At 36.1% G+C, this 22,743-nt stretch overlaps 1 protein-coding gene across 1 annotated transcript in view; it reads left to right on the top strand.

Moving 5' to 3' along the window:
- The first annotated feature begins 587 nt into the window (after positions 1-587).
- LOC105039735 (D-3-phosphoglycerate dehydrogenase 1, chloroplastic-like) overlaps positions 588-22,743 on the top strand; it is a 28,404-nt gene continuing 6,248 nt past the window's right edge. The window contains exons 1-2 of the mRNA XM_010915999.1: positions 588-954; positions 19,868-20,244. Of these exons, the coding sequence (XP_010914301.1) occupies positions 588-954; positions 19,868-20,244 (744 nt within the window). The remainder of the gene's footprint in view (positions 955-19,867; positions 20,245-22,743) is intronic.

Genomic DNA, 22,743 nt, shown 5'->3' with positions numbered 1-22,743 from the left:
AAGGCAAGCCATGAAAATGCAATGCTGCTCGATCATTTGGAATCCCCGAGGTGGGATTTGGACGGATGCCCTGCTTATATAGTGTTGGGAGGGTGGGCGAGAACAATCCAGTGGGTCGGTTTCCTTGCGAATTCTTGCAGTGTCCATTGTTGCCTCCCCTGCCTCCTCCTGAGCCCTTAATTGTAGTCTGAGTAGCGGTTGTATAGACTTGTATTCCTTTGATTTCATTAATGAAAATACTGTTCTTACAGTGCCATATCTGAGCGTGTTGCCGTGCTTTTTTCTTGTATTTTTTTGTGCATCTTGCTGGGTGCATTTTGGCTGACTCCTTTGTGCAGGTGATATTGGCACGCCGCACGGATTTGCTCATCCACGAGGCGAAGTCCGTGACACTATGACGACCCCACGCTCCTCCCTCCTCTCTCTCTCCAACTTGAACTCTTCCTCCTCCTCGTCTTCCATCTTCATTCGATCGAGATGTCAGTCTCGGTCCCCTTTCCTCGGCTAGGCCGCCAAGCTCGCCGACGGCACCTCCGCCATCGCCACCGTCCCACGGTGGAGGGACCTCCGGGTCGCGGCGGCCGGGGATGCATGGCGCGGAGAAGTTGGGGGAGGCAGGGCTGGCGCTGTTGCGCGAGCACGAGAACGTGGACTGCTCATACCAGCTGTCGCCGAAGGAGCTCTACGTGAAGATCCCGTTGTGCGACGCGCTGATCGTGCGGAGCGGGACCAAGGTGATGCGTGAGGTGTTCGAGGCGGCACAGGGGAGGCTCGGGGTGGTGGGGCAGGCCGGGGTGGGCATCGACAACGTCGACCTGCAGGCCGCCACCGAGCTCGGTTGCCTCATCGTCAATGCCCCCACCGCAAACACCGTCGCTGCCGCCAAGCATGGCATCGCCATCCTCGCTGCGATGGCCCGCAACGTGGCCCAGGCTGACGCCTCCATGAAGGCCGGTAAGAGCTGCCCCGTTATCCTTCTCTCTTCTTTATTGATGTAACAGTGGAGGAAGTTGATTCTCCCCCTGATTATGAAGCAGATATAAGAAGTACAAAGAGAAGAAAGAGCAAAAATTTGCAGCGCTCTCTCTCTCTCTCTCTCTCTATCTTGGTGTTTGCTTCGGGTCTTTTGATTTGAGAGTGTGGACGGAGGCGATTTCTTCATGTTCTTACGATGAAATATTGTCGTGTTCGATCAAAGAATTCACTTCTATTAAGTTCAGGTGGAACGCGTCAACTGTAGAAGCCATGGTACCTACCTTTGCTTAGTCGAGCTGGCTTGGACCATTGAAAAGGAGCTGGAAAAGAATGATGGTTACAGGACAACTGATTGAGACCTTCCAAATCGGATACTGGTGCCAAATCCTCAATCTATCTCTTAAGTTGGATCCTATAAAACTATCAAAATAGAAAAGTTCTGATGTTGAAGGTTCCTGATAATGGATCCTCCAATATTTAAATCATTCTCTCGCAGAAGTAAATAAAAAAGATCTGAGCTTTTAGATAAAACTTAGAGATGATGTTGAGTATGAAATATGATAGAATAGTATAAGGGAATGGAGATCTTTGAAATGGAGTGAGGAGAGCTTAGAGTTCTACTGAGGAGCTAGATTCTGATTCGTATGGAATCAATCTTTAGGAGTAGGCTATTGTTTTTTTTTTTGGAGTTTCAAAAACTCCTCTTTGGATGCATGCAGTCATTTTGCTAGCGCTCTGCACATGAGCGACCATTCCATGAGTGCTCCGTGCACGGACGGCCGTTCCGCGAGCGCTCCACATGTAGGTGGCCATTATGTGCGTCGTTCATACACACGCAAATTTCGCGTGCGATCGTTTTGAGCCTATAAAAGGATCTCTATCCTTAGGTTTTTTTTATCTACCTCTGAGAGTTCTTCTTCTCCTCTTTAAAAAAAAAATTCTCTCAACACACACTCTCTCTCTCACTCATTTTTTTCCACTTGATCATTTGGGCCAAGGATGAGTTTAATCGGCATCCGATCGAGATCGTGCCACCGATGGATGTTGAAGTACTTGGCTTTCGGATTGTACTTTGGAGAAGGGTGTGTGGCCCAAATCTTTGCACGAGAAGGGTCGAAGTCTCCTTCAGGGCAATGGTTTAACTGCCTCCCAAGCTAGGTTCTATTTTTTTTTGTTTGTCACATCAATATATATTTTTCCACACACATCATGAGAAAAAAATTTGATTATATATATATATATTATTTCATATAATTTCTATTTTAGTCTAAAGGGGACTCCGTAGATATTTTTATAGTGCATGCAATTTTATACTAAATATAATTATTGCACATAATTATGATTTATGTTCCTTGTATATTTTATATTTATATAATTTTTTTTAATTAACCATAGCATCATTTCTATAGTTTTGTGTTGTGCAAAATTAATCAAAGATTCTCACAAAACTTGTATTACTGCATTATTTTAATTCAATATTAATAAATATTATTAAGTGACACTAGTTAATAAAGCAAATTAAGCAAAGAACTAATAATTTTTTTTTAAAATTTTAATTTTCTCCTTTGAACCATACTTGGAGCAAATGGCTACCCTTAGAGATCAAATCATTAGTCTTAAACCAGACAAATTTGATGGAACTAACTTTAGAAAGTGGCAAAGCCAATTGAAATTTTGGCTAACTACATTGGGGCTTATTGACCATTCCTCTGCTTCCTCTAGTTCAACCTCTCCTGCCACCTCTGAAGAAGATTATCTTTGTAAGAGTAGAATTTCAAGTGCCGGCCTTTCTGATTCACTCTATGATGTTTACCTATATGCAAAGAGTGCAAAAAAATTATGGAATAACCTAGAGTCTGAATATGGCCTTGATAATGCTGGGATTGAATGATTTAACATCGCATCATTTCTTAGATATGTTATGATAGACGACAAACCTATAAATGACCAACTCTATCAATTCTAAGAATATCATAAAAAGCTTCAAATCAATGGAACCGTTCTCATTGAAGAATTTAAGATCTCGAACCTTCTTGATAAGATGCCTCTTTCTTGGGATGGCTTTATTAAAGGTTAGCTCCATAAGTAAGGAGAGCTAATCCTATCTCAACTTTTAAATTCAATCAGAATAGAAGACCAACACAGATTCAAAATCTAGCAAACCAAAGTCCCAGGTGCCCAAGTTAATCTGACCCTTACCAAATCCAAATCAAAATCTAGATTTCAACCAAACCAACAGCACCAGGCAAACCAACCTAACCATCCTAACTCCAATAAGTTCAAGTTTAAGGGTAAAAACTTCAAGACCAATAACACTAGATCCAACAAGCCTGCCCAAGATCTAAGTGATAAGTTCTACTTTGTGTGCAGAAGGACAAATCATCTTGTGAGAGATTGTTTTCATCGAAAGAAAGAGCCCTTTCACAAACCTTCTGGTTCTTTCGGACCTCAAGCTCGTATAGTTGAAGGATCAAAAGACACCATCTTTAGGTCAGTAAGCTTTGACCCTGAAGTTAATGTTACTTTCTCTAAACATGATTGGTGGTTAAATTTAGGTGCTAATATTCATATTGTTGAGAATTATGTCCTAAATTAATCATATGACGATTGAGTTTCTCTTTATATATGAATTATTAATTAATAAATAAAAATTATTCTGATATTATTCATCACAAAGTTACATCTTCTTTGAACTCTTGTGTTGTGATAAAATCTTTAAAACTATATTAGTGAATGATAAAGAAAAAAATTATTGTATAATTCTTAAATATGTTTGCGACCAAATGATACGTCATTACAAGATAATGACGTTTATCTAATGGAGGTCGTTGTGTGCCATATGGGTTGGTTATCTTCTTAACCAAAAAGTATGGAAATACTGATATGACATATAGATGAGATATAGGAGTACATCGTCACTAAATAAGTGACTCACCTACTAAGCATTCTGCTGTCAAGAGCTGCTCGTAAAGCATATGGACATAAGTGTCCCTCAATTCTGAGATCATCATAGTGACTTGCAAGCAACTCACTGTACTTTGATGTCGGACTATCTGAATTCTTAATGCAGTGACGAAAGACTACTGGATACAGTCAAGTATTTATGAAGTCTATGTGTGAATCAAGATGGGATTGACCACTCCGGATTATAGAAGTTGATGTATCACTATTTTTCAATTGAGTAAAGCCTTGGCTAGGGTGATCCATGAAATGGATTTAAAAAGTTGAAATATAATATGGATGAAGTAATCTGGGTTGATAGTTAAACCTAGACCATCATAGAACATTCAAGGTCAAAGGGATGAATTATGTAGTAACCATGTGCATGGGTTCTGAAATATTTTTTTACAATAATTTAATCTATCTGGATGTCGAAAACCATTGCTAGATGGTATCTCGATTAGTGCAAAAATTAGTTTCTGTATTACCGACTTAGTGTTTGAACTTATGGAGTCACGCACATGAGTCAGACAAAATACGAAAGTATTGGCCTATGTTTATATATCTAATTTAGAAATATTTAATTTGATTAAACATATAAGCTAACTTGATTGAGAATTAAGTTATGGATCAAAAGAGATTGAAGAATTAACTATGTCTAACTAGCACTACATATGAGGTTCAGTTTCAATCTCGGAGATGAACTATTTCTGATCTATGATCCATGGAGCCTATGAGAGATTGAATTTAAATACTAATTAATTTTAGATTAGATCTAAATTAATTAGACTGAATTAGATTTAAAATTTTAAGTTAGACTTGGTACAAAAATACTAAAGAGTTTGGGATTGATAGCTTTTCGAAATTATTTCGAACCAGCTTCAAATTGGATTCGAATCGGACCCTTTTTGGATGAGATCTTTAGAGTTCTACTTGCATCAGGATTCCTCCACTCTCTTGGCTGACTAGCACCTGGCATGATGTTGGTTGTGGGCATCCTATGTGGGTGTGAGAATGGATGCATTATGGGTGCCATATATGATGGTAATACTATCTCATGTAGGAGTCCTTCTTTCATGAGTATTGGACTGATTCAAAGTATGTTTGAATTAGAAGTTCTATACTTATTAGATCATGAGAATCATCTATAAATAGAGAGAGTCTCTACCTATGGATGCATAAGAGATAGCAAATAAATCAGATTGAGAGAAGAGAGAAAGAGAGAGAGAGGCATGAGAAGGGGCATCCCCTTTCCTTCTCTTTAGCATTTCCCTTTGTTGCCGCCCTCTTCCTCCTTGCCGTGGGCCAATCCTTGGGCATCTCCTTTGCTAGTGTGAGGTGTCACACCAGCACCTCTCCTCTCTCATTTGATTTGGTTGTGAAGGTGTTTTGATCAAAAGTCATCTCACTTTCCTGCGTTATTTGGCGTGCATGCGAAGTAGAGGATCTGCACTTTCAGGCCTATACGAAGGTTGAATCCATATTTTGGAGATTTGATCATCAATTTCACTACTATATAGGTAAGAATTTGATCCTTATTCATATAGATTTATAAAAAATTTTTAGATGCAATCCTGGTTATTTGCGAAGAAACAAGTTCTCTCACCTTCAGTTGGTATCAGAGCCAGGCTTTAATACATAGATGCGTATATAAATTTTTATGAATTATTTATATATTGTATGTAATGAAAATTTTATGTTAGATATTAAATCTGATTTAAATCTATTTAAATAAAATTTTTGATCTGATTTTAATTGGATTAGATGATCTTAATCAATGGTTGAGTAAGGTTGTTATAAGATTGTTATAACAGAATTTTATTGTTGCTAAATTTTTATTAAAATAATAATCTGATTTAAAATTTATTTTAATAAAATTTAATATTATTATTTTTGTTAAGAAGTGAGACTTATTTCAGATCTGAATTGGATCCGTTTCGATGGATGTTTAGATCTGAACATTAATGAAATTCAACACTATACTAAAATAGATTTAATCAAAAATTTGATTCTTATGCGTTCATGCTTGCATCTAATTAATTTTCTATATGATATCAGATCTAAAATTGATATTTTATAATCAGTATAAGATATATTTCAGATATGATATGATGTATATGATGTATCAAATCTAATTAGATTAGATAAAGAACATGATTGATAAGATCAAGGGCATGTTCATGACATAAACTATTTTGTCAAAATTACATATTGATGTGATTACATATGAAATTAGATTTTAGATCTTAGTAGCCTAGTACTCGGATTAATGAGATTACCAGATCGTTTGATGATGAGAGATCAAAGAGATTAATCTCTCTCTTACCCATTCGATGGATTTTCTTATGATGTGTAGGGGTGTCATTATGATCCGATTTTATGAAGAATAAAAGTGAAGAAATTTTTATAAATTATTTTGATCATAGATATGTTTAGATTAGATCTAAAATACTTTATAATTTATTACAATAAGATAAATTTAGATATAAAATTATTTTAGAATTTGAATTGCATGTTACATTAGATGTAATCGGTATGGATCTAAAAGTTGTCATGATGCATGTGATGTAAGTATAAAGTTTAGATCATACCTATGCATGTTTAATTGTTAAACATATTATCAAATTTTTTTTTTATGAATTGAAACATATAGTATGTTTCATCTGAAATCTTTGTACAATAGTTTTACAGATTAAAACATATATTTCACACATTTAATTTTGAATTAAGTTTGAATGATCTAAATTTGAGAACTGAATATCATTAAGACACCACATAAATCGATGGGCAAAAGGTTAGCATAAATTGGATTCTTCTATTGGATTAGATCTAGGGTTAGAAACATATATGGATCAAGTAGAGAAATTGATTAAATCTAATCAAGTGTTGAATTAGATTAGATCAGAATTTTTTTAGATCAACCTCAATAGTTGAAGTCTGATCAAGTCTGTGCTTTTGATCTAATAAATGGACCATGATCATGGCTCCATGGTTGAGTCTGAATCTTTTGGTAGATCAAATTAAAACTAATTAACCAGTTAGTGTCTAAGGTAAGTTTGACATATTCGATCAAGTAGTTTTTAATTGGGAGCTACTCATCTAGATGCGTCTACGGTGATTTAAGGACACATCCTTCCCACTGATCTTACTTACCTGGCCAACATGATAGATTATATTTTGATTAGGTCACTAGTCGATTCATGCAGACCCATGCCATCAAGATTAATTAGTGTGACTGATTTAGATGTCTTTAGACCAGCTTGTGTCTAATCCTCTACATAACTTGATGAAGTCAGTGGAAGGACTTGTAGATTGCAGGTCAACTTCTTCTCTTATTCTCAGGTCAATGAAATCAAATCCTCTAAATTATTAAGTCCATAAAATGATACAGTTATGGGATAACTTGTTCATAGCCTCCCATTAAGATGCATAATAATGAGTCCAATATTCCAAATAGACATTGGAGGCACCACACGTTTGGTGTCTATTATGTATTAGAATTATCATTTATCATATAACTATCCTGTTGTACCTTCAGATCAATGCTCAGATTGATCGAGCCACACTCGAATCTAGACATCCATTTGTTGGATGTACTTGGTATTGTCATATTAATGATTGGATCTAATCAAGATTTTCAGTGGAGGCACCACACGCTTGCTGATTAAGAAAAGCCTGATGAAGTCAGTGGGAGGATTTGCAGCTTGCAGGTCAACTTCTTCTCTTATTCTCAGATCAATGAAATCAAATCTTCTAAATTATTAAGTCCATAAAATGATACAGTTATGGGATAACTTATTCATAGCCTCTCATTAAGGTGCGTGATAATGAGTCCAATATTTCAAATAGGTATTGGAGACACCACACGTCTGGTGTCTATTACGTATTAGAATTATCATTTATCATATGACTATCCTGTTGTACCTTTAGATCAATGCTCAGTTGATTGAGCCACACTCAGATTTAGACATCCGTTTGTTGGATGCACTTAGTGTTGTCATATTAATAATTGGACCTAATCAGGATTTTCAGTGAAGGCACCACACGCCTGCTGATTAAGGGAAGCCTGGGGCAAAACCTAATTGCTAGAAATTATTTGGAGAAATAATTGGTTATAAACCTACCCATGGATGCACTAAGATTGGTTGAGCAACACTCGGGTCCGAATGCAATCTGTGTCTATTCTAGTATCCACTAAAGAATTAGTGTAATTCTTCGAGTTGGGGGTAGAGGCTACCAATTTATAAAAATAGTGAGAGAACTTTTAGACTAAAGTCCATATCTTTGAGATTAAAAAATAATTCATATACTAATAAGCTTATATTTTTTCTTTCAGCTATGGCCAACATACTATCCCTCCATATGCTGTTGGATAGTGACAAGCTCATCGGATCAAACTTCAATAGGTGGTATCGAAAGTTAAAGATCATCTTGGAGCATGAGAAGATTCTATACATCCTTATGGATGAGGCATCTGAAGAACCTACTGCCAACGCTCTTCGTATCGTGAAAGATACTTACATGAAGTGGCTCAATGACCAAACGACTGTATGTTGTGTGATGAGGGCAGTTATGAACGACGAACTTAGCCGTAAGTTCGAGGATGCGTAGCTAGAGGAGATCATTCAAATATTGAATGAGTCCTTCAGCACCCATGAGGATACGGAGAGCCATAAAACCTCCTGCGTAGTATTCAATATTCGTATGCGAGAGAGGGCTTCAGTCATCGATCATGTACTGTACATGATTGAGCAGATTAAATGCCTTAGCAAACTTGACTTTCCGTTGCATGAATAGTTGGCAAGGATGCTATCCTCAATTTGCTACTGAAATTTTACCTACCCTTTCTTAGTCATTACATAATGACAAAACCTACAGTAAACTATCATAGTTTGCTAGAGTTATTGCAGACTTTTAAGAAGGACCACTAGCTCTAGAAAGAGTCGATAAATTTAGTGAGAGATTTATCTGCAGGACATCGATCCTCTAGGAGAGAAAAGAAGAAGAAGGTATAGAAATCCTGTGCCATCGATCCTAAGCAGATCAAAATGTCAAAAGTTGACAAGAGCTAGGTAGAATACTTCTTCTGTAACAAGTTGGATCATTGGAAGAAGAATTGTCCTACTTGTATAGCCACCCTTGACCTAAACAGACCTAAGAACAAGCGAAAGAAGCAAAGGATTGCTTCATAAAGTACTTATATGATAACTCCTTATAATTTTTCTGTTTGTGATACTATTATCTGGGTATTGGATACTGAAAGTCCGATTAATATATACAATTTATTGCAGGGACTGTAGGTAAGTAGGAATTTTGAGAGGACGAGTGGTTCCTAAATATTGGAGATGGAAGTCTTATTCCAGTTCTGACCTTGAAAACTTTGCAACTTATCTTTGAGTCTAGTAGTATCATGTTAGATGATTGTCATTATAATCCCTCCTTTTTTATGAATATCATCTTTGTAGGTCTTTTGGTCAAACTTGGTTTCAAGTTTATAATAAAGGATGATTTTTGTGATATCATTATGAATGATACTGTAATTATGCATGGATAATTAAAATATGACATATACATAATATCATGATCTGTTGGTGTAACGTACACATCCAGTAAACATCCTAAATTAGATAATGTCAGTGAATCCTACCTTTGGCATTGTAGGCATGGTCATATGAGTAAGAGTAGGATTGACAGGTTGATCAAGGAACGTGTTCTTGAAATAGATGATTGTGAATCATTGTTTACTTGTGAATCCTGTCTACTTGATAAGATGACTAAGTCACCTTTTAAGAAAAAAGGTGAAAGAGCCAATGATGTCCTAGGTCTAATACATAATGATGTATGTGGATCTATGAACATAAGTATCAGAGGAGGATACTACTACTTCATTAGATTTACAGATGACCTATCAAGGTATGGATATGTCTATCTTATGAAGCATAAATCAGAATCATTTAAAATATTCAAATGATTCCATGTTGAAGTAGAGAAACAGATTAGAAAGAGTATTAAGATCTTTTGGTTAGACCAAGGAGGTGAATATCTCATCAGTGACTACCTGACATATTTGAAAGATAATGGGATTCTCTCACTGTAGACCTATTCTGGAACACCACAACATAACGGAGTATCTGAAAGGAGGAATCAAACTTTGTTAGATATGATCTGATTCATGATGGGTTTTGTGAGTCTATCAATCTCCTTTTGAAAAATGCTCTAGAATCTGTCTACTACATTTTGAATAAGGTGTCAAACAAGTTTGTCGATAAAACTCTATATGAGATATGGATTGGGCGTAAGCCGGTGCTCTCACACTTTAGGATCTGGGGGTGTCCAGCTTATATCAAGTGTTTAAAGACATATAAGCTTGGACCTAAGTCCAATAGATGCTTATTCGTAGGATACCCAAAGAAAGATAAAGAGTACTACTTCTACCTTGCTATAAAGCAAAAGGTGTTTGTCAGCAGCAGAGCAGTTTTTTTAAAAAAGGAGTTTCTTGGGGAAGGAGCTAATGCCTGTAAAATTAAATTTAATGAAGTTCAAGAGGTAGAAGAATTGGCACACACAGAATTGGATTTGATTGGAGAATCGAATATGGAGTCAGTAGAGGCACCATTAAGGAGATCCGGTAGAGTACCGCATCAGTCAGATAGATATTACGATTTCTTGATCTAGGATAGTGATCCCATCGAACTTGATGAGAATGATGAGGATCCGATCATTTATATGAAAGCCATATAAAGGTCCGACTCCTAGAAATAGCTTGAGACCATAAAGTCTGAGATGAAGTCCATGGAGATCAATGGTGTATGGATACTAGTTGATTCATCCGAAAAGATAAAATTCATAAGATGTAAATAGATTTTCAAGAGGAAAAGAGGAGCGAATGGGAAGGTAGAAACCTATAAAATCCATCTAGTTGTCAAAAATTATCGTCAGCGTTATGATATTGACTATGACGAGACATTCTCTTCTGTGACAATGCTCAAATCCATCCGGATTATGCTTGCTATCACTGCACACTTAGATTATGAGATCTGACAAATAGATGTCAAAATCATTTTCTTTAATGGAGAGCTGGAAGAAAAAGTATATATGATACAACTTGAAGAGTTCACATCTACAGACGAGTCAAAAGTGTGCAAGCTGAATAGATCTATTTATGGACTTAAACAGACGTCTAGGAGTTGGAATATGCATTTTGATAAGGTAATCAAAACGTATGGTCACATTAGGAATGGAGAAGAGCCTTGCGTCTACAAGTGGGCTACCGATTCTATAGTTATCCTTCTTATATTGTATGTGGATGATATACTATTACTAAGAAATGACATCCCGATTTTGCAAAGTGTAAAGCTGTGATTATCATTATAATTCTCCATAAAGGACTTGAGAGAAGCATCCTATATCTGAGAGATGAAGATCTATAGGGATAGATCTAGAAGGTTGCTTGGATTATCTCAATCTACGTACATTGACAACATATTGAAGATGTTTAATATGGATAATTCAAGAGAGGCTATCTTCCGATAGATCATGGAATTACTCTCTCCAAGAAGAATTATTCGACAACTTCTGAGGAGAGAGAGCGTATGAGTAGAATACTATATGCTTTGATAGTGGGATCTATTAAGTATGTCATAATGTGTATGAGGCCGAATGTGGTCTATTCACTAGGGATAATGAGTAGGTATCAATCTGATCTGAATGAAAATCATTGAAAGATTGCGAAGGCAATCTTTAAATTTTTGAGAAATACTAAAAATCAATGGCTTATCTATAAAGATACTGATATGAAACTTATGAGATATACTAATTTCAATTTTTCGTCAGATTGTGATGACAATAGAAGTGTGTCGGACTATGTATTTACCTTATATGGAGGAGCAATTTGCTGGAAGAGTTTCAAGTAACATATTGTGACTGATTCTATTTGTGAAGCGAAATATAATACTGTATCGGACGCTGCAAAGGAGGCGGTGTGGTTGTGAAAATTCATCACCGAGTTGGGAGTTACACCTTCTATTGATGGCTCTGTCCTGCTGTACTGTGACAGCTCCAGTGCTATAGTTCAAGCGAAAGAATTAAAATCACACTAGTGCATTAAGCATATTCTACACCGCTATCACCTAGTATGAGAGATCATGAATTGAGATGACGTCGAGCTTTCAAAGATCGACGGAAAGGAGAACCTAGCCGACTCCTTCACTAAAGCTCTCGAAATCAAAGAGTTCGATGACTTCAAATGAAAGATGGATATAAGATACTTCTCTGATTGACTTTAGTCTAAGTAGGAGTTGTTGAAAATTATGTCCAAAAATTAATCGTATATTGAAAATTGAGTTTCTCTTTGTATATAAATTATTAATTAATAAATAAAAATTATTATGATATTATTCATCGCAAAGTTGCATCTTCCTTGAACTCTTGTGTTGTGATGAAGTCCTTAGAACTATGTTAGTGAACAATAAAGAGAGGATTTATCGTATAGTTCTTAAATATGTTCGCGATCGAATGATACGTCATTACAGGATGATGATGTTTATTGAGTGAAAATCATTGTATGCCATATGGGTTGGTTGTCCTCTTAACTGAGTATGATGACACTGGTATGGCATACAGATGAGATGTATGAGTACATCGTCATGGAACAAGTGACTTACCTACTAAGCATTCTGTTGTCAAAAATGCTCACGAAGTATATGAGCATAAGTGTCCCTTAAACCTGAGATCACTATAATGACTTGCAAGCAACTCACTGTACTTTGGTACCGAACTATCTGAATTTCTAATGCAGTGACGGAAAGCTACTAGGTGTAGTCAAGTACTTGCAAAGTCTGTGTGTGGATCCAGATAGGATTGACCCCTTCGGATTATAGAAGTTGATGTATCGCTGTATTTTAATTTAGTAAAGCCTTGACCAGGATAATCCATAGGATAGATTTGAAAGGTTAAAATACAATGTGGATGAAGCAATCTGGGTTGACAATTAAACTTAGACCATCCTAGAATATTTAGGGTCAAAGGAATGAATTATGCGGTAACCATGTACATGGGTTCTAAAATATTTTTTTTTATGATAATTCGATCTATCTAGATGTCGAAAATCATTACTAAATGGTATCTCAATTAGTGCAGGAATTGATTTCTGTGCTACCGACTTAGTGTTTGAACCTATGGAGTCACGCATACAAGTCAGACAAAGTAAAAAAGTATTGGTCTATGTTTATATGTCCAATTTGAAAGTATTTGACTTGATGGAATATATAAGCTAACTTGATTGAGAATTAAGTTATGGGTCAAACGAGATTGAAGAGTTGACTATGTCTAGTTAGTACTACATATGAGGTTCAGGTTCAATCCTGAAGATGAACTATTTCTGATCTATGATCCATGGAGCCTATGAGAGATTAGATTTAAGTGCTAATTAATTTTAGATTAAATATGAAGTAATTAGACTTAATTAGGTTCAAAATTTTAAGTTAGATTTGGTATAAAAGTTTTAAAGAGTTTGGGATTGATAGCCTTTCGAAATTATTTCGAACCAGCTTCGAATTGGATTTGAAACGGATCTATTTTGGATGAGATCTTTGGAGTCCTACTTGTACTGAGATTCCTCCACTCCCTTGGCCAACCAGCACCTTGCATGGTGTTGGTTGTGGGCATCCCATGTGGGTGTGGGAATGGGTGCATTGTGGGCGCCATATATGATGGCAATATTATCTCATGTAGGAGTCTTTCTTAATTTCATGAGTATTGGATAGATTCAAAGTATGTTTGAATTATGAGTCTTATACTTATTGGATCATGAAAATTATCTATAAATAGAGAAGATCTCTATCTATGGATGCATAAGAGATAGCAAAATAAATCAGATTGAGAGAAGAGAGAAAGAGAGAGAGAGGTGTGAGAAAGGGCGTCCCCTTTCCTTCTCCTTGGCATCTCCCCTTATTGCCGTCCTCTTCCTCCTTGCCGTGGGCCCATCCTTGGGTGTCCCCCTTGCTTGTGTGAGGTGTCACACCAACACCTCTTCTTCCTTGTTTGATTGGATTACGAAAGTGCTTTGATCAGAGATCATCTCATTTTTCTGTGTTGTCTGACGTGCATGCGAAGTAGAGGGTCTGCACTTTCAGGCCTATATAAAGGTTGAATCCAGATCTTGAAGATTTGATCTCTAATTTCGTAGCTATATAGGTAAGGATTTGATTTTTATTCATATAGATTTGTAGAAAATTTTTTGATGCAACCCTGATTATCTACGAAGAAATAAGTTCTCTCCCCTTCACATATTTGTTTTGATCGCTCTTGGTTCACTACTATTCAGGACTCAAGTGAAGGAGATATAATCTTTGAGAACAATATAGTCTCCAGGATCAAGGGACAAGGATGAATTAATTTAAAGATAACTTCTGAAAAAATTTTTATCCTGATGGATGCATTGTATGTTCCAGACCTTAGGAAGAACCTAGTTTGTGGGTCTCAGTTGGTTCAGAGAGGATATAAAGTTATCCTTGATTGTAATAAAGTTGTGATAACTAAGAATAATGCTTTCATAAGAAGAGAATATGTAAGTGAAGGCTTATTCAAATTAAATGTAATAAATTATTTTATTAATAAAGCTGGGAATCAAGTTTATTTTGTGAATAAATCTAATCAAAATTTATGGCATGATAGATTGGGTCATGTGCACTTAGGAAAAGTCAAACATATGATGGATTTAAAGCTAATTTCTAAATCAATCTTAGATACATCTAAGTATGAAATATGTACTGAATCTAAACAACTAAGAAAACTATTTAAATCAGTTAAAAAAAATTCTTCAATCTTGGAGTTAATACATAGTGATGTATGCGACTCTATCAAAACTGCAACCCGTGGTGGCAATAGATACATAGTAACTTTTATAGATGATTTTTTCAAATACTGTTATTATTACCTAATTAAGTCTAAGGATGAAACTTTCAATAAATTCAAAATTTATAACAGTGAAGTAAAAAATCAACAAAAAAAAATTAAGATTTTTAGGACTGATAAAGGAGGAGAGTATACTTCAAATAATTTTTTTCTGTTCTATTAAGAACATAGAATAATTCATGAAATAATCGCTCCTTACTCTCCACAGTGCAACAGTATGGCTGAGCGCAAAAACTATACTCTCTTGGATATGGTGAATGCTATGTTGATTAGCTCAGACCTACCTGAGAACTTGTGGAGAGAAGCTCTTCTGTCTTCTTGCTTCATCCTGAATAGGATTCCTATTAAGGATAGTGGTAAGACTCATTATGAATTTTGGAAAGACAGAGCTCCTAACTTGAATTTTTTCAAAGTGTGGGGGTGTCTAGCTAAGGTGAATATTTCTAAATCTAAAAAGAGAAAGCTAGGATCTAAAACTATAGATACTGTCTTTATAAACTATGCCCAAAACAACAGTGCCTATAAGTTTTTAATGATTAAAATTATAATTCAATCTTTGAAACTAGAGATACTTTTTTTTTTGAGGATATATTTTTTTTAAGACTAGAATTTCTAGACCCCTAGAATGTGAACCATCTTCTTTTCTTCTAGATCTATAAAACTAGGACTTGAAACTAAAATTGAATTAAGAAGTAAGAAGAATAAAATTGAAAGAAATTTTGAAAAAAAATTCTTTATATACCTTATAGAGGGTGATCCTTGCATATATGATGAAGCTAGATCATCATCAGATTCATTATATTGGAAGGAAGCCATAAATAGTAAAATTTAATTAATCTTAGAGAATTAAACTTAGATTTTATCAAATTTACCTCTAGAAAATAAGGTAATAAAAACTAAATAGATTTTCAAAAGAAAATTAAGATCAAATGGAACAGTAGAAAGATATAAAGCTAGGTTAATAACTAAGAGATATAGCCAAAAGAAAGACATAGATTATTTTGATACTTATGCTTCTGTAGCTAGGATAACCACCTTAAGAATCTTAGTAGCATTAGCATCAATTCATAAATTAATGATTCATCAAATAGATATAAAAACTACATTCTTAAATAGAGAATTAGAAGAAAAAATCTATATAAACCAACTTCAAGGTTTTATAGTCAAAGGATAAGAACATAAGGTATGTAAACTAATTAAATCACTTTATAGATTAAAATAAGCTCCTAGACAATATCATATTAAATTTGATGAAATTATCCTAGGTGATAACTTTAGGATTAACGAACATGATAAATGTGTGTATTATAAAAAGAATAACTCAAATTTTATCATTTTATGCCTATATGTAGATGATATTCTATTATTTGGAATATCACTAAAAATAATACAAGCAACTAAAGATTATTTGTCAAGTAATTTTGATATGAAAGACTTATGAGAAGCTGATATAATCTTAAGAATAAAATTTAAAAAAATAAATAATGAAATAGCAATAAACCTAACAAATTTAATAGAAAAAATACTTAAAAAATTTGAATATTTTGAGCTAAATCCTGTCTCTACCCCATATGATCATAGTTCTCACTTAACTAAGAATTTAGAAGAATCTATAAAATAATTAGAGTATTCTCAGAGGACAGGATCATTGTTATGTGCAGCAAATAGAATTCGTCCTGATATAGCTTATGCAGTAGGTAGACTAAGTCGGGATACTAGCAATTCTAGTGAAAAATATTGGAAAGCCCTTGCAAGAGTCTTTAGATATCTGAAGAAAACTCTAGATTACTCTCTTTTGTTCTTCGGTTATCCAGAAGTACTACAAGGATGTAGTGATGCTAACTGGATGATAGATAATTTAGATGTTAAGTCTACCACAGGATATCTCGTCATATTTGGAGGAGGTGCAGTATGTTGGGGATCATATAAACAAACAATAATACTAAGAAGCATGCTAGAATCTGAATTAACTACTCTTGACACCACTTGCACTGAAGCACAGTGGTTAAAAGACTTAATTAATGATATTGAAATTTTTCCATTCAAAATATTTGTAATATCAATAAATTGTGATTGTAGAGCTCTAATAGATCTGTTAAATCAATATACATTAAATAAAAAGATGAATAATCATATCCTGATCATATACAAAACTATGAGAAATAAAATGAAAGATGTGATATTACTTCAATTTATAAGATTAAAAAATAATCTGTCTGATCTTTTGACTAAAGATCTTCCAAAAACTTTAGTATTTGAGACATCGAGGGAGATGGAGCTTAAGCCCGTATATTAGTTATCAGAGTGGACCCCTACCTTTTCGACTGGAGATCCCAGGGTCAAGATTTAAAAGGAAATGATCTCTGAGGTGACGTCTGGGAGCACCATTTCTTGGAGTTTGTCTCTAACCCATCTCTATGGTATAGTGCTCTATGTGTAACGGTTAGATTGAGTATAGCTCTTAATAGATCCAAGGCTGAAAATTCAGCGAGGTACGATTCCTCTACACGTACCCTTGGAGAATCTATCTTAGTGAGAGTAGTTGTGAGGCCGTGACTATGGGATTAGGATGAATCCCTAGTAACTCTCATGAAAATCAAGGCAAGCGCATGGCCTAAATAGTATTACCTTGCATTATGATCAGTTCGTCTTCATACTGTATGTATTTTTATACTAAATACAAGTTTAAATCTAGAAGGTATTTGTACTAAGCACAGTAAAGGCCCAATTTTTTTTATAAAAATATTAGCTAAATTTAAATATTTTATCATGGGTTTTTGAAACTTGTGGGGGATTGTTGTTTTTTTTTTAGTTTCAAAAACTCCTCTCTGGATGCGCACGACATTTCGTAGGTGCTTCGCTCATGCGTGGCTGTTCCACGGGCGCTCCACACACGCACGACCATTCCGTGAGTGCTCTACATGCGGGCGGCTATTCCGTGAGTGCTTTGCATGCGGGGGGCCGTTCTGTGAGCGCTTTGCATGCACGCACACGTCGATTCCGCGCATGGCCATTTTGAACCTACCTCTATCCTTAGTTTTTTTTTTATCCACCCCCAAGATTTCTTTTTCTCCTTTTAAAAAAAATTCTCTCAACACATACTCTCTCTCTCAAAGTGCTCCGCATATTGGCGACCGTTTCGCGAGTCGTTCATGCATATGTCGATTCCCCGCATGGCCATTTTGGGCCTATAAAAAGGCCCCTATCCTTAGTTTTTTTTTTTAATCCGCCCTGAGAGTTCTTCTTTTCCTCTTGAAAAAAAATTCTCTCAACACATACTCTTTCTCTCTCACTCATTTTTTTTCATTTGATCATTTGTATCGAGGATGAGTTTGATCGGCATCTAATTGACATCGTGCCACCGATGGGTATTAGAGTACCTGGCTTTCAGATTATACCTTGAAGAGGGTGTGTGGCTCAAATCTTTGCACGAGAAGGAGCCGAAGTCTTCTTTAGGGCAGTGGTTTAACCACCTCCCAAGTCAGGTTCTTTTTTTTTTTGTTTATCACATCAATATATATTATTTTACACACATCATGAGAAAGAAAAAAAAATTGATAATATATTATTATTATTATATATAATTTCTATATCATAGGGATGCGAAGTAAGTATTCACTAATTTGAAAGATCTCGAGAAATAGAGTTTTATAGACGAAAGCAGGTATCTGTCATCTTTGGAAATGTACACCGTTCATCAAAGAGCAACAGTGGTGGAGACAGCTCTGGTTATTAAGGAATAACGATGCATACATTCAAGGGATGTTGAGATTACGGATCTTATTTAGTGGAGGAAGTGAAGCAATGAGCGGGCAAACTGCTTGTCGTCTTGGGGATAGAAGACTTTAAAACTCCTCCATTATAATCGTAAAGGACTAAGTGGCAATGGCTGGGTAGTCGCTCTATCGCCTTCTACTAAGGGCATGTGTCGGGCTGCCATCTGGTCGTCAATGCCACAGTAGATGGTTTAACTTTGAGTGTATTAATTCCTTTCCATCATTGAGCTGGTTTGATGAATTGTCATGGATTTGGGCAGAAGTATGCTAATTTTGGTGGTTTTAAACTTTAATTTGGCTGATATTCGATTTTTTAGGCTAGGAATGGAAAAAATAGACATCTTTTGTTTTGGTGGCTCGTTTAGTTCGGGAGGTGCTCTGCAGATTGCCAGGCCGAGTTCTTTTTTTTTTTTATTGTTCCCCGTAGATTAATTGCCATAATCACTGAAATTTAGATTTTTTCATTCAGAAGGGCTTAAATGAATTCTTCCTCTAAGATCTGCAAAAATCTATGACCCCACTGTTGGCTTTCTTTTTCTGATTTTTATATATTTTTTTCTCTGCCTTAAAATTGATGGATTTGTGGAGCTGGAAGAGGTGGTTTTGTGGTGAAGAGGAAAAAATGATGTTTGCTGATAGGCTTCATATGCTTCTATTTGCTAAACTTCTAAAATTTGTACATCAATGATTGAAACAGATTTAAGTAATGCTGAATACTGGTTTGCAGTTTACTTGATGATAGGTGATCTATATCTTTGGAACGGGATTTTAGTTTGGACAGATGACCAATATATGCTTATCAGTATCTGATGGCGCTTCTTTCACAATTTGCTATTTTAAATACAGGAAACATATTATCAACTCCTGTATATTTCTCATTGTCATATGACCTTCATATATCTCATTATTGTTGACATCTCTGGCAGGATATGACAGGTATTCAATGCAGTTTTCCGTATTAACATTTTGTGTATTATATAAATGAGTTATATAATTCACATAAGGTAATGCCCCTGACTCTGGGTCATATGATACACGCTTTGATTTGTAAATGGGGCATCTTTCTGGTTAAACTTTCATAGGTGTGTTGTGCTTAGTAGCTTTCTCATGTTCTACTGGACAGTGTTCTAGTTGAAGTAAAATAGCACTGCTGCTCTGTTTGCTGCTTGACAAATACCTGTTCTCTTCTATAACATTAGTTATGACAGAACTGTTGCTAACCTGCTTGTTTTGCTTGACGCTATTATGCTCATATTTTGCAGGAAAGTGGCAACGCAATAAGTATGTTGGTGTCTCTCTAGTAGGAAAGACACTGGCTGTTATGGGATTTGGAAAGATTGGTTCAGAAGTTGCTAGGCGTGCAAAGGGACTTGGAATGCACGTAATTGCTCATGATCCATATGCACCTGCTGATAGGGCCCGTGCTGCTGGAGTCGAACTTGTATCTTTTGACGAAGCCATATCCACATCCGACTTCATTTCTCTCCACATGCCTCTTACTCCTAATACGTCAAAGATTTTGAATGATAAGACTTTTGCAAAAATGAAAAAGGGAGTGAGAATCATCAATGTAGCCAGGGGCGGAGTGATCGATGAAGATGCTTTAGTGAGAGCACTGGATAATGGAACAGTTGCTCAGGTACTCCTCTAAGATTTGGTTGAACAAATTCATGCAGCAAACCTAGATTTGCGAGTGGACTCGTTATCTGCATCAAATGTTCTTGGCTTGCTTGTCATGGGTAAACCATTAATTTTTGTCGCAGAGTTGATGTATTTATACTATTATTTACTCATATTGTAACACCCCAGCCCAGAATCAGCCACAGCCCACAAAAAAAAAAAAAAAAGGAAAACAAAGGAATCGGGAGAGTCTTCTTCCCACCGTGAAAAGGAGAGAGGAATCCGAGTAAAAAAACGGATTCCTCCTCTATAAAACCCCCTTTCCCCTCCCTTTAGGTCTTTATCACGGGATTTTGAGAGATTTTTAAGAAATTGAGGGATTTTTTTTCAAGAGGATCCGCGGGTTCTTAGATGGAAAAGAAAAAAAAAATTGCCGGAGTTCTTCTCGACTGCCGGAGCTCGAGGTGAGCCCCTCCCCTTCTTCCTCTCCCTCTTCCCTTTCTCCTCTGGCCCAAAGCCTCGCCGCCGGCCACCGTCTTCGCTGGAAAATCCATGAACAAGAAATCCCCTGTTTTCCGATCTCTTTTTGATTCTCGCCGGCCGAACCTTGCCACCGGCCGTTCATTGCCCATCGCCGTCGTTGCCGGATCTCCGGTCAAGCCGCCGGAGCCCGAGCCACCACGGGGGGGGGGACCTCACGGTCCTCCCCTGTTTCAGCCAAGGGAGGCCGCGGGAAGAAAAGAAGAAGAAAGAAGAAGAAGAAGAAAAGAAAAGAAAAAGGAAAAAGGAAAAGGAAAAAGAAAAAGAAAAGAAAAAGGAAAAAGAAAAAAAAAAAAAGGAAAAAGAGAAAAAGAAAAATAAAAATAAAAATAAAATAAAAAGAAGAAGAAGAGAGAAAAATTTTCTCTCTCTCCTCTCTCTACCTTCTCTCTCTATATTTTCTCTCTCTAGATTCTCTCTCTATTTTCTCTCTCTAGATCTTTCTCTCTTTTTGTGGATTTTATCTCTCTAGAATCTTTCTACTCTCTCTCTGATTGCATCACAGACCCTAGGATATATTTGAATTAAAAATATGATGAATTGAGATTGCTCCAAAATTTGTGCAGTAGATCTGATCCCAGTCCGATCCTATTCGAAATTTGTAACACTTGGTTCATATTGAGTCACCTTGATAGGACCTCTGATGATCTCGACCATGATTGCCTCATCGAAAGGATACGAAGATTTCTCTCTCCACTTTCTCTCTCTACTTTCTCTCTCTAGAATTTTCTCTCTCTTCATGAATTTTCTCTCTCTAAAAGTCTTATGGATCAGTGGAGGATCCAGATACTTAGATAAATCCTAATTTTGATTAATCCTAAGAGAGGTCCTCAATCTGTGTTATTAGGATCGATTATCGATAATTTTCTCTATATATGATTTTTTATATTTGATCAGGGTTATGAAGAGATGATTGTCTGCATATGATATCGAGTGGAATATTTTGTTAAAGAAATTCATAAATAAAAGAAGAATATTGATTTCTGTGCTTGGATCAGTCACCGGTAAAGGTAAGAATCCCTGTACATGATCACTATTATGTATATGCTATTTTGCTGTTGGTCTTGCATCGTTGGTTTTGCATCGTCGGATTTAAGATCGATGGATTTATTATACCTGAGATACTGTTATTTGATTTTGAGCATGAGTATGTTATGTCAATATATATATATCAGAGATTGATGGCATGATTATATGGATATGACATATCTGAATTGATCATAATGCAAGATAGAATTGATTGATGAAATCAACACATAATGATTAAATGAAAAGAAAGAGATATATGGTATGGACTAGCCTTGTCATGTGGAACAGCCGGCCAGGAGCTTATGCCTGGGACAGCCCGCCAGGAGCTTATGCCTGGGACAGCCCCCACTGGCTTACAGGTGGATCAGCCGGCCAGGAGCTCATGCCTGGGACAGTCCGCCAGGAGCTTATGCCTGGGACAGCCTCTCACGGGCTTTGGTACGTGGGACAGCCGGCCAGGAGCTCATCCTGGGATAGTCTTGAAAGACTTTTTAAGTGGATTCGATCCGGATGATGACTGAGGTATAGACTTGGATAGTCCAGAGCCAGAAAGAAAAGATTAAAAATCATGTGATTATGAAAAGAGAAATGAAAGATAAGACATGAGATAATTATTGAACAAAAGTATTTTACCTGTTAACATATGATGATGCATCTATTTTGACAAGACAGAAAATTTATGAATGTTTGCATTATTCTGGACATTGAACATGAGATTTTATATTTTATTGCTTATCCTTATTTTCAGACTATATTACTATATCAAGTGTGATATGAGAATTCTTACTGGGCTGTAAAGCTCACACCCCTTTATCTTTTTTTTCTTCTCAGAGTTACAGGATGATTTAGATTGGCTATGGTTTGGATTTACGGGTGAGCAGATGGATAGATAGAGTGTTATAGTACCTGATCAGAGAACTGAAGAAATTTAATTTGTACCTATACAAAG

The sequence above is a fragment of the Elaeis guineensis genome, chromosome 1 (assembly GCF_000442705.2).
Source record: "Elaeis guineensis isolate ETL-2024a chromosome 1, EG11, whole genome shotgun sequence".
Lineage (NCBI taxonomy): Eukaryota > Viridiplantae > Streptophyta > Magnoliopsida > Arecales > Arecaceae > Elaeis > Elaeis guineensis.
This window is presented reverse-complemented; position numbering and strand designations above follow the sequence as displayed.